The sequence below is a fragment of the Tyto alba genome, unplaced genomic scaffold, assembly GCF_018691265.1.
Source record: "Tyto alba isolate M040663 unplaced genomic scaffold, T.alba_DEE_v4.0 Super-Scaffold_14, whole genome shotgun sequence".
Lineage (NCBI taxonomy): Eukaryota > Metazoa > Chordata > Aves > Strigiformes > Tytonidae > Tyto > Tyto alba.
Genome location: NW_024881276.1, coordinates 11,550,173 through 11,562,414, shown reverse-complemented (window position 1 = coordinate 11,562,414; position 12,242 = coordinate 11,550,173). Strand labels below are relative to the sequence as shown.

The 12,242-nt window shown below is 40.3% G+C and overlaps 1 protein-coding gene across 1 annotated transcript; it reads left to right on the top strand.

Annotated features, from left to right (window-relative positions):
- The first annotated feature begins 820 nt into the window (after positions 1–820).
- On the top strand, positions 821–8,914 carry PIGA (phosphatidylinositol glycan anchor biosynthesis class A). The gene is made up of 6 exons (XM_042789051.1): positions 821–897; positions 1,183–1,847; positions 2,409–2,541; positions 3,697–3,829; positions 5,156–5,362; positions 6,951–8,914. Exons 2-6 carry the CDS (start codon positions 1,196–1,198, stop codon positions 7,212–7,214), a joined length of 1,389 nt encoding a protein of 462 aa, XP_042644985.1. The 5' UTR covers positions 821–897; positions 1,183–1,195; the 3' UTR covers positions 7,215–8,914.
- The last annotated feature ends 3,328 nt before the right edge of the window (positions 8,915–12,242 follow it).

The following is a 12,242-nucleotide window of genomic DNA, read 5'->3' as shown; positions in this document are numbered from 1 at the left end:
CGCAGAGTAGGCCAGCTTGTACTGTCATCACTCATGACAGATATTTGCATGGGATTGATGACAGAATGAAATCTGACAGAATTTGTGTCAGAAATCCTGGCAAGAAGTTGCTGCCAAACATAGTGTTGGGAACGTATAGGCAAGGCATGAACAACCCGGGTCTGGTGAGGCAGCATCCTTCTTGGCAGCCGGTGCTGGAGCTGCTGCCAGCCGGTTGCAGAGCTCCTTGAGAAGACCAGAAACACTCAGCCAAGCAGCGCCAGCCCGCCGTGCCAGAGCGCAACTCGCACAACCCAGGCGCGCTTCTCAAACCCCACGGTCCTGGACTGTCTGTATAAATAATGGTATTTTTGTTTCCATCGAGAGAGAGCAAGCTTCCAGCACTTGTTGCAAAAGCCTTGGGAGCGTTTTGGGGAGTTCCAGTTGCAACGGAGCCAAACAGCGCACCTGAAGAACTTCTCCACGGGGGGCACGGCAAAGCCTTTAAAGTTTTAAGGCAATTCTATCACTCTACAGGGTGCAGCTCACTTTTTTCAACGCTTCGGACTACTTTTGTGTATGAGGTGGTGGTCGGTTTTTGTTTGTTTGTTTATTTATTTATTTATTTTACAGCAACCAGCCGAGGCCGGCTTCCCGCCCCGCTCCCGTCACCCCTCTTCGCCCCGCCCCACCCCGTCCCGGCCGCTCCCATTGGCCGCTTCTTTTCCCGCGTGACGCGGAGCCGGGCGGCGGATTGGCTGCGGCGCCGAGACGGGCTTGGAGGAGGGATCGCTCGGCTGGGGGGTGGGGAGGGGGGGGGGTAGGGAATAGCCGTGCCGGTTGCCGTGGTGACGGAGCGGCCGTGCCCGGAAATGGGCGGCCGCCGGGAAGCGTCCGAGGAGCGTCGGCGGCCGGCAGGTACGTGCGTGCGCGGTCCCGGCCCCCCTCCACGCTTCCCCCCCCCCCCCCCCCCCCCCTTCCCTCGAGCCGGCCACCGGTTGCCGGGGTGATCGCCTTCTTAAAGGGCCCGCGGCGGCGGCTGCCCCCTCCTCGGTGCGTGGTGCTGGCGCTGGCGGGGTCCGCGGCGCGGCCTGCGCGGGAGGGATGGCCGGTCCCGGCGGCGGCGGCGGCGGCTCTGAGGGGTCCGGCGGCCCTCGCGGGCGGACGCCGGCGAGTGACGGCGCCTTGTGGTTCCCCCGGCAGGAGCGGGCCCGGGATGGCGGCCGGGGGCCCGGCGGGGGGCGCGCACAGCGTCTGCATGGTGTCGGACTTCTTCTACCCCAACATGGGGGGCGTGGAGAGCCACGTGTACCAGCTGTCGCAGTGCCTCATCGAGCGGGGCCACAAGGTCCTGGTGGTCACCCACGCCTACGGCCGCCGCAAGGGCGTCCGCTACCTCACCAACGGGCTGAAGGTCTACTACTTGCCCCTGAAAGTAATGTACAACCAGTCCACGGCCACGACGCTCTTCCACAGCCTGCCTCTGCTCAGGTACATATTTGTGCGGGAGAGGGTCACCATCGTCCACGCCCACAGCTCCTTCTCCGCCATGGCCCACGACGCCCTCTTCCACGCCAAGACCATGGGGCTGCGGACGGTGTTCACGGACCACTCCCTCTTCGGGTTCGCGGATGTCAGCTCGGTGCTGACCAACAAACTTCTGACGGTGTCCCTGTGCGATACGAACCACATCGTCTGCGTCTCCTACACGAGCAAGGAAAACACGGTGCTGCGGGCTGCGCTGGACCCTCGGATAGTCTCCGTCATCCCCAACGCTGTTGATCCCACCGACTTCACTCCAGACCCGGCAAGGAGGGATGACAGTACGATAACAATTGTTGTGGTCAGCAGGCTTGTTTACAGAAAAGGTAATGGGGGGATAAAATGTAAGTTTATTCTGGTTATTTTTTTCTGTAGGGTTTGGTAAGGAAGGTCTTGGTTAAGTGCCACTCGGGCTGTATCTGTGGTATGGATTGGATTTTAAATGGGAGTTGTGAGGTGACAGTTCTGAACTTTTGTATGTCTGCGCGTTCAAGAAGAAGAAATGTACGTTTCCGTTTGTGCATGCTGGGTTGAGAGGTGTATTTTGTAATATGGAGGATATTGGAAAACGGAATTTGTGAAATGGAAGGTTTGGCTTCTGTTAGGGATGTGATTTAGGCCCTGATCTATATATTCCATTAGAAGTGCTTAACTGTTTTTTATTTACTCAAACAACAGCAACTTAAGTGATTATTTTTTTCCATATTTGTCTCCTAATAGATCACAGGTTGTCTTCTTCTCAGGATTTTGTGATCATCAGTGTAACTGTCTTGAAGAGAATTTTTTTTTTTTTCTTTCTTTTGAATAGGCTTATAGCACTAGGCTACATCATGGTAAGTTCTAAAATCAAATACAATAACAGCTTACCCTAAATTTTCTACTCTTAGGTATAGATTTGCTGAGTGGTATAATTCCTGAGCTCTGTCAGAAATATCCAGAGATACATTTCTTAGTTGGAGGAGAAGGACCAAAACGAATCGTACTGGAAGAAGTCCGGGAAAGATACCAGCTACATGACAGGTTTGTTCTGTGCATATTTATGTCCCTTCAATGTACTTTAAGGGTGGGGAAGACAACGGCAACACCCTTTCTCCCTGTCCCCCTCCCCCCCAAAAAAACACCAAAAATTTGAGGCTGGAGAAGATGGGAACTGCTGAAGGCAAGGCAGATAGGGCAGACACTAACTGAAGGCTTATGGAATTGGACTGTGATCCTGCAAGTGAATTCATAGAAATAGACCCCGTATGAGCCTTCACTCGAGTCAGAGAAAAGCTGACTTAGGCATAAATTTATCATATTACCCTCTGAAACTGTGGTGCCTGGATCACATACTACCATACGGCATCAGCTGTTAGCTAGTTCGTGTTGCTGTTGCTTGTGAGCATTACTGCTCATAATTTATTTTATTATTTCAGTATGAAACTCTTCAGGGTAGTGCTTATCTAGTACGTGTTCTTGTGGTACTAGGAACAGGTTCCCTGGTGCTACTGTGTTACCAAAATGTTTGTTTGATACATATGCGTTTGTGTATTTCTTAGGGGTTTTCTTGTTCAAAGAGTTTTATGTAGCGAGGACAGGATTATTAATTTTCTATTTCATGGTCTCTGTTTTCTGTTACCATTCTGTACTTCAGTCAATGATTCTTCTGATAAAGTTGTTTCTTATTATCATTATTAGTTAGCCCTTTTCAGTTTCCCAGAATCTCTTCAAAATAATAGATCCTGATTGTTGTATCCTAAGTATCCTCCCCCTCCCCCCTGACTGAGATTGATCAGACCTCACATTGAAAATTCAGATAATATATCTAAACAAAGAAAGGATGACAAATCTTAATTAACTGCATGAAACCATGTTCTCTGATGGAACTAGAAAGCTCAGTAGCAACATTTTGAAGGCAGTTGCCATTAAAATAAACAGAGCAACTTCTCCCCCCACCTTTATTTTAAGATGTTTCTTTTAGTGTGAAAATGAGAAGCAGTCCTCTAAATTTTTGCAGAAACAAAGAAATAGAAAAAATGGAACAAAGGTATCTGTGTTCCTTCTCTCGCTACGTAAGTGTGAACCGTTGGTATATTTTTCAGAATATGTGTAACACTATACAGTATTATTACAGTCCAAATCTAGTGTTTATCTATCTTCCCTCTTTCCCCTCTCCCCTTCCACCCTTATATGCAGGGTACGTCTCCTAGGAGCCTTGGAACACCAGGATGTTAGAAACGTTCTAGTTCAGGGGCACATTTTTCTCAACACTTCCCTCACGGAGGCCTTTTGTATGGCAATTGTGGAAGCTGCAAGCTGTGGTTTACAGGTAAAAAAAGATCTCTGCTATCTACAACGCATGTATCCATTTTAAACAAAATTCATAATTTAAATAATATATGCTTGTAAGATTTTATTTCATCTGAGGCTCTGTCTTTACAAAGGTGAGCAAATATTATCCCCATTTACAGATCACCTGGAAGCTGAGACAGAAGGGTTAACCGAAACTGCTTAAGCTCCCAGAAGAAACTTGTGCAGAATTGGGAATAACATGTAGATCTGCTAACTCTCAGTTCTCTGAACTAACCAGACTGCCTCTCCAAAATGCTATTTTGTATGTACTTCTTTACAGAGTTTTGGGGTAGCTGATGTTCTTGAAGGTTTACTTTGATACTGCTTTAAGAGGAACTGCAGAAAAATGGCTCATGAGCATGGGTGTTTGATCAGTCAGGCATATTGAATTGCCAGACTAAACCACTGTACTAGAACTATATTATTCCTGCACCAAGAACTGACGTTTGTTTTCTTATGCGAACTGAGGATGTATTTGCCTTACCATTTACGGATTCAAGATAAGGGAGAGAGAGAAAACAGTAAAAGCTGTTTCTGCTAAATTTACAAGTCAGACTGACAATTCAAAGTTAAATCAACAGCCATAAAGAAATTAGTTTCTTACATTAAAATATAAAGAAACTTTTTTTAAAAGGTAGACTGATGAGAGGATCTAATATACCAAAAAAATGCACAGGACTTTTTTTTTTTTACTCCAATATCCTTTGAGTGTAGTTACTGCCTAGTTGTGATAGTTACTCCCCTGCCATCTGTTTTCCTCTCTAGATGTGAGGAAATTCTGCACCTTAGAGATGATTGCATAATGTGAGTTGTAGTAGTTTCTGATTTTGCTTTAAAAATAATGGTTCAGACTAAAATTACTGAACTTCTAAATAAATTATTGTAGAAAGCATATACTGAAGGTGGATGTGGTAAAACTCTTCTCTCTACTTAGAGAGAACAGTTTTCATGATGGACTATGGAGCAAATGTCCAAAATCTGGTTACACACATTTAGTTGTGTACTGTGACAAACACTTTTAGGAAAGATGTGTCATAAACTGCTCATTAGACCAAGTCTTCTGTTTGATCATGCCACCAAAGAAACATTCTGAACATTGTTAAAGGTAATCTGCTATGCTAAGTCTTTTCCAGGGCCTGGGCCTTTAGTTCTCATACAGGTAAAATGTCTTTGCCTTCATGGCAACCACTCTTCGTATTTTTTTTTCCTATTCTTAAGTGCTGCATCTAAACAGTGTAATAGCAGTATCATCACTTGATTTTGTTATGTAGGGTATGTGCTATTTCTTTTGTTTCTTTCAAAGGTGGTGAGTACAAGAGTTGGTGGGATTCCTGAGGTGCTTCCAGAAAATCTCATTATTTTATGTGAACCCTCCGTGAAATCTTTGTGTGGTGGATTAGAAAAAGCGATTGACCAGCTCAGATCAGGAACACTACCATCTCCAGAAACTGTTCATAATAAAGTAAAGACATTTTATACTTGGAGGAATGTAGCAGAGAGAACTGAGAAAGTATGTATAACCACACCTTTCAATTCTCTTGAAGTACATTTCTGAAACAACTGCTTCATTGCTACGTACATTCTCTATGTAACGTTTCAGTGTAATTTTTCGGTGTGTTTCCTGTCAAACATACATGGTTTAAAAAGGCTCAGAAGATACTTCCCCCCCCCCCGCCAAATACATCCCAAGATAGGTGGTTTTTTTCTGTTTGCACTTTTTTTTCTGTGCCATAACTACTGATAAATATTCTGAAGAATGGCCTAGAACTTTAGTTATATTTCTACTCATGTAGTTTTTCCAGCCTCCACATTAAATAATTTTTCTGACATAACTAGAAAACATGCTGTATAAGATGTATGAAAAGGGGAAGATGGAGTTCGTGATGAAGTTTTGTCTGCCACGTGCAAAGAAGTGGTTTAAAATCATGAGAGGTAGTTTAATGCTAATAAGCTGAACATAGCTGAATTTACATAAGCTATGGATGTAATGCAAATAAATTCTCACACTTCTGAAATCATATTTCAGAATTAGAACTGCGCTTCAGCGTAAAAAATCTGCCGGTAGTGAAAAACATTAACTGCAGTAATGTTAGAAACATCGAGATCTCCAGAGGCGTTTATGACTTCAGCCCCTACGTTTTAGGCAGGAGAGTAGCAGCATCAGGTGCCTCTTATTGCATGCAGTTGAAATGAAACATTTCAATTGCAAAATTTTTATAGAAGTTAGTCTAGATTTCAGTTTCCTTTATAGTCCCTTAAAAAAAACCCAAACCACACAACTCTGTGAAAGAAAAAGTTAGTATAATTGAAAGTAGTATGTGTGGAACTTATGTTGTACGAAGGACAGTTGTTTGTTAGCCCATTGTTAAGTTACCCATAGGATGAAGTCTGTAATGTTCTCAAAGAAAAAACTCTGTGTTCTTTAAGCCCTTTCTGAGTTGCGTGTAGTGGGCATTTATGTTCCTGTTCTGTGAAACCCAGGACTATACTTTTTTTTTTTTAATGGTTGTGGTTAATATGTATATTAAGTCACTAGTAGCACGTATTTGCTTTTCACATCCATCGAATTTTAAGAATTTTACTAAGAATTACTAGTGTTTCTTTAAATAAAGATCAGTATCCTATTATGATTTCCCTGATTATACAAATACAGCGATTTGGAAAATTGCCAACTCATTTATGAGTTCATCCATCTTTGAGTTGAAAATCTAGTAATTGCAAGTGCAGACTCTTTTCCTTTAGCTGGTGTGAAAATAAGGTTAGAACCCATTCAATTAATTGAAAAACCCCCAACCCTCTCTATATAATATTACAAGAGACACGAAGATTCTTTTATTAAAGAGCCTTCCTATTTAATGAAATACTCAAAACTCCAGAACATTCCTTTCCCTTTTTCTCCTTAAATAAATTAATGATTGTTCTAGAACAGTACTCATAAATCAACACTTAAAATCTGCAAAGCTTATTTGGAGTAATATTTGTCCCATGTAGTAGTTAGGAATAGATAATTTATTTTGCACACTGACAACAAAGTACTGTCTGATTTTTGAAGTAAAAGCAACATAATTTTAAGATCTTTCTGTCTCTTCTCACTTTAGGTGTATGACAGGGTTGCAGATGAAGTGGTTTTACCAATGGATGAGCGACTTAACAGACTAATGTCTCACTGCGGCCCAGTGACTGGGTATATCTTTGCTCTTTTTGCTGTTCTGAACTTCCTTTTCTTGGTGTTTCTGAGGTGGATGACTCCAGATTCCATTATTGATGTTGCAATAGATGCCACAGGTCCTAAAGGTGCATGGACTAAACAGTATTTTTTGGAGAAAAAAGGAAAAGTTAAAGAAGAACTTCCAAGCTCCTAAAATGCTCAAACGGGGAGGAAAGAACACATCAGTCACTAAAGGTTTTAACGGTTGCTGATAGAGACATTACTCTTCAAATTCTTCAGTTTCTTTCTGAAGTTCTTGGAAGGAAACTCGGTTAAATGTGCTACCTCAATTTAGGATTATGTTTTAATTTAATTTCGGATTCATGCAAATTTATGGACATCTCTTTTGCACTTAAAGTTGGGAGGAGACCATGGGTTTTTATGTGTGTCAAGAGCCTTTGAGGAAAAAAAATACAAGATTTTTCCTGACAACTTGAATATTACAGACAGTGACTGTAAACTTTAGTGGTATTTGGGAAAGAAAGACACAAAAATTATTAGTTTACCATACTCCCTGCTAATTCCTGAGATTTAATGTGATTTTTATTTTGAGACTTATTTAAAAATATTAGGTTAAAAACCCAACAAAACATACATTTTCTCTCCTAAGATGAAAATTATACTTGAAATTAGTCTTGTTCAGAGACTTAGTTCTAGCAGTTGTGTCTCAGTGACAGTGTTTTGCCTGTATAGAGTTACTATTTTGAAGTTCTTCCCTAGTCCAGTTGGTTCATCCGGTTGCTAAACCAAAACTCCATAGTAATTTTTTTATATTTTCAGAGGTGCTATATTTGTCCTGTTCACTTACATGCAGGAAAGTGATGTAAAGCTTATGGCATTTTTTTTTTAAAATAAATAGGTGAAGAAATTATATTATTTAGAGATAATACAGCCTTCAGAAACAGCTCAGGCCTGAAAACTCCTCCAGCAGACTATGCCAAAGTGTGAAGTAACGTGTGTGTGCTTGAGAGAGAGAAATCCATGAAGGGTTTAACAAGCACCATCATGCTTGCTTGCTCTCTCTTCCCTCCCACCCCCCCCTTTTTTTTAACTACTTTTTTTTTTTTTTTTTTCCCCTTACTTATCACTGAAATGGCATTTTAGTCCATCTCTGGGAGGGACAATGTTTAGTGAACTAAATCAGAGAAGCTGTCAGGCAGGTTCTGCAAGTGAAATCTTGGGAAGGTTTCTGTTAAATGGAAATAACCAATAGGTTTTATTTTCAAGCAGAGAAAAAAAGTATACCTTGGACAATAGGTGATACAACATACCAATGTGTGAGAGGGGGCATTTATCTCATTTATGTCAACCACCTCTAAAACCCTCTCCTGTCTAGTGCACTGGGTTGATTTCTTTTCCAAGCATCACTGAAGACTAAAAATCTTACAATTTTATGACTGAGTATTATGTAATGTTGGATACTGTATTAACATTAAAACTCTGCAATATGAAAGTACTGTTTCGAAACCCTTGAAGGGCAGTATTTAAAACACAACTTCTGTCAATATCATCTTGTTTCTGTAGAGATATAATTACCTTAGCATCTGACATTTTATAATTTCATTGAAAATATTTTCACGAAACACAGAAAAGTAATGTGAAATACGTACCATATACAAAGTCTGTTTACTTTTACTAGAATTTTTAGCTTTTGATATGTAACATACGTTATGAATTGTATTCCAATTTGAATTTTTTAAACTCTGCATTAAAAGTGGAGGTCAGCTAAAATGGTGCCACACAGACTGTGGATAAATTAGTGAATTTAAGGTAGTATTCTACTTTTCAAAGTTACTTACTCTTTTTTTTTTTTTTTTTTTTTTTTTCCCAAGCACTCAAGTCCATAACAGCTTTTTAAAAATACTGATTATCATTCCAGGGAAAAGTTTTATATACATATATAGGATATATATGTATATAAATTATATAAGTTTTATATATTAAAATAATTTTTTTTTTCTGGTTTATTTCCTTTTCGTTTCCTGCAACATCTACCAATACAAATTCAACAGGATTGTGAGAATCTATTCAAAATAATTCTCCTTTTTTTGGTGGAACACTGTGTACTTATGAATAACATAATAAAACCTCGTTATAGTCTTGTTTAGAAGACAAATTTACAATTTATCTAAAAGTTTAGTTGCATTTACATAAAGAATGGATATTTTTCATTAATATGGGGGAACATAGAATTAGAAAGTATGGGAATATACTCCATATTGCTGCTTCCTATCACTGGTGGTTGGAATTCTTATGAGAAAGATGGTTATTAAAAAACATCCTGCACAAGCTGCCACAAAAATTTAATCCATAACTGGTTTAACTACAACTAGGCTGTTTCTCAAGTAATGTAACTTGTATTACACATAAGTCTTTGTGGGACTGATTCACTTACCTGCCTTGTGCAGTAGAGTAAGGGATGATGTCACTGAATCATTTGCAGTTTTAAAAAGCATCAGTGGGTAAAATGGAAACGTTTAAAATAATCACAATAATAAAAACATCAAACAAGAGTAATGAGTGTATTTAGAAATTACTAAAATAACTAAAAAAAATCTAAAATGTTTCAGTTGTAGGTAACATTTGATTATTGTGAAATAGTAGGGAAATGTTACCAAAGAGAGAGTGATACTGAGTAATGCTTTGCATAGAGCAGAGCTGCTGGTGTGGAGGAGGAGGGAACACCCAAAAACCTTGTATACACAAGGTGTCTCCTCCTCAGTCCCCCCTTTCATAGAACGGATCATTGATCTGCAATAAAATTCCATCCTGCAGGCACAAGGAGAATTTGTGTTTCCAGTATATTACATGCAGACACTGTGATTTAAGGTGTAGACAGCATGCTGGCAATTGGAAATTGTATGTTAAACCAGAACAAGTATCAAGTAAAGTATGAATGTAGATTTGTCTTTCAGACTTTGTTTTAGTTGATGTGGATAGATCTGTAAGAAGGTAAATACACTGTAATGTACTTATTTTTGTGGTCAAATTTTTCTGCATCTTTTTAAAATAAACTTATTTTTTCCCCTTTTGATATTTATTTCTCTTTGCTAGTCTTTTTTTGTTTATATATATGTATATATGCTTAGGCTTATAAACAAAAACTTGTAGAAGTTCATCTTTTTGGTGCCCTAGTAAAATACAGATTTTATGTAAATCGACATAAGAACAATCAATCTCAAAAGAAAATGGTTTTACAAACTTTTTAAAATTAAAAAAAATATTTTTAATATTTTATTTGCTATCATTAAACTACTCTCATCATACTTGGTGTACATCTTCTGTGACACTCAGTAGTGTGTTGAGTTCCACAGTTTTTTCCTAATTGAACATTGGCATAGCCAGCTAAAGGGAGGATATTTTTTTTTAAGGGAACAAAACTAAAGGCAAGATGCGGTTATGCATCTGAGTTTACCATTGTATTGAAATTACGCTTTTTTTTCTTGTACGCTTAACAGATTGGATTATTTTTGGATTCTAACTCTGGAGATGGTATTTGTGCAGGATTCGTTGAACTGTAACCTGCCTAAGCTGGTTGTCTAGCACACGCTGGTTCTTTAAGCTGGTTGTCGAAGCGGGGGACACGGATGGCACGCTTCTAGAGAGGGGGGGAGTCATCCCCTGCTAGCACAGGCTTCGCGGGCATGCGGGGAGAAATACTCTGCCTGCTGGAATTGGCTGTTCTCCTGCCCAAGCAGCAGCAGGCGTGCAGGCAGCCAGGCTTTACGTGGTGCGGGGGGTGGCAGGGAGCTGAGACGAATCCCACAGCTGCTTGTTTAAGAGCAGCCAGTGAGTCACTATCTGGATCCCTTTTTAAAAGCAAGAGTGTTACAAGTGCGCTGACCTAAGGATGCTGATGAGGTAAAGCTTGGATAGGAAGTTGTGTCATTTAATAGATCAAACTGATAGAAAAGAAAGAGCTAGGCTCTCCGTGCATCTTTGTTCTGATCTCTTTCCTTCAGGAAAAAGCTTGTGCCTCCTTTTTTCCCCAGTTGTCTTACTCTGACTGAATATATTTGATATTTAAACTCTCAACTATATACATCAGAAATACACTGCTGTAATTCAGAGTGTCTAGCATAAGATGAGACCGATACCTCTTAATTTCTTTGAGAAGAGGATCTCTCTAATCGTTATTTCCTTGCCAAATTCTTCAGGTCACACCTGACATTTCACACCGTTGGCTAAAGTTAAAGTGAACTGCAATGAAAATGAGTTGTCATATAAGCTGGACTGCTTTTCTTCTGTGCTTATTCCTTTCATGTTTGTAAATGAGGAACATACAAACATCAGCTTTCCAGTTCTTTGGAGCATCTAGCTGAACTATTCATTCACCATCTCATGACAGTTTTACAGAAGGATTAATATATTTTCTGGACATTTTAATTTGACAGTTTAGTACTCCTTCTAGCTGAAAGCTAGAGTGATCCATGGAGTAGTTTGGGCATCTTGCAGAAGTTCTCAATGAGGCATGCTTTTTCCACAGAGGGTGGATTTGTTCACTCCGTCTATCAATGGAGTTACACTATCCATCTCATCCAACTCACAACGATGCTGCCCAAAACAAGGATGGAAGAAAGATGAGGTTCCTGTTTTCTGCATTGTAGTCGCTCTTCTGTTGTATTATATCTGTTCTCATGTCCACTTTATGTTGCTCACCTTTCTTTAGTTTCAGAAATACCACGTTTCTGTGTGTTCACACCAGATCTTGGTACAGCTCACCTGACTACTGCCCTCACCAGTATTAATACTTCCCACCATGCTGTTCAGCCATCTTCCCACTGACAATTGTTTTCTAATCCACCACAGTAATTTTTCTAGTGCTCTTGTACACTAAGAACAGATTAAAAGATTACATGAGCTTTCCTCAAATGACTCCATCATTTAATTAAAAAACTTCAGCTGTTCTGAAGCCAGGAGAGTGATTTTAGTATTACACAAATGGAGCTTGTCCTTTTGGAAGATGCACGTTCCTGTGGCTGCTTCCAAGTGGTCAAACTTCCTCCCACCTGACAGCTCTTCAGTATTATTGGAATTTCACCTTCCTTTAGGAATAAGAGAATTTCAGTGGAAATCACCTGATCTCCAGTTTCTTGTACTTTTCTGAGGGTTGTGGACTTGTACAATTCTACCTACTATCTGTCAGGCTGATTACGAAAGAAGATCAGTGGATCTCCTTTGC

Bases quoted from the DNA above. Each gene is read 5' to 3' on its own strand.
- PIGA (XM_042789051.1), top strand. From the start codon at position 1,196: ATGGCGGCCGGGGGCCCGGCGGGGGGCGCGCACAGCGTCTGCATGGTG. The intron at 1,848-2,408 runs GTAATGGGGGGA...TTCTACTCTTAG, and splicing joins CAGGCTTGTTTACAGAAAAG to GTATAGATTTGCTGAGTGGT. The intron at 5,363-6,950 runs GTATGTATAACC...TTCTCACTTTAG, and splicing joins TAGCAGAGAGAACTGAGAAA to GTGTATGACAGGGTTGCAGA.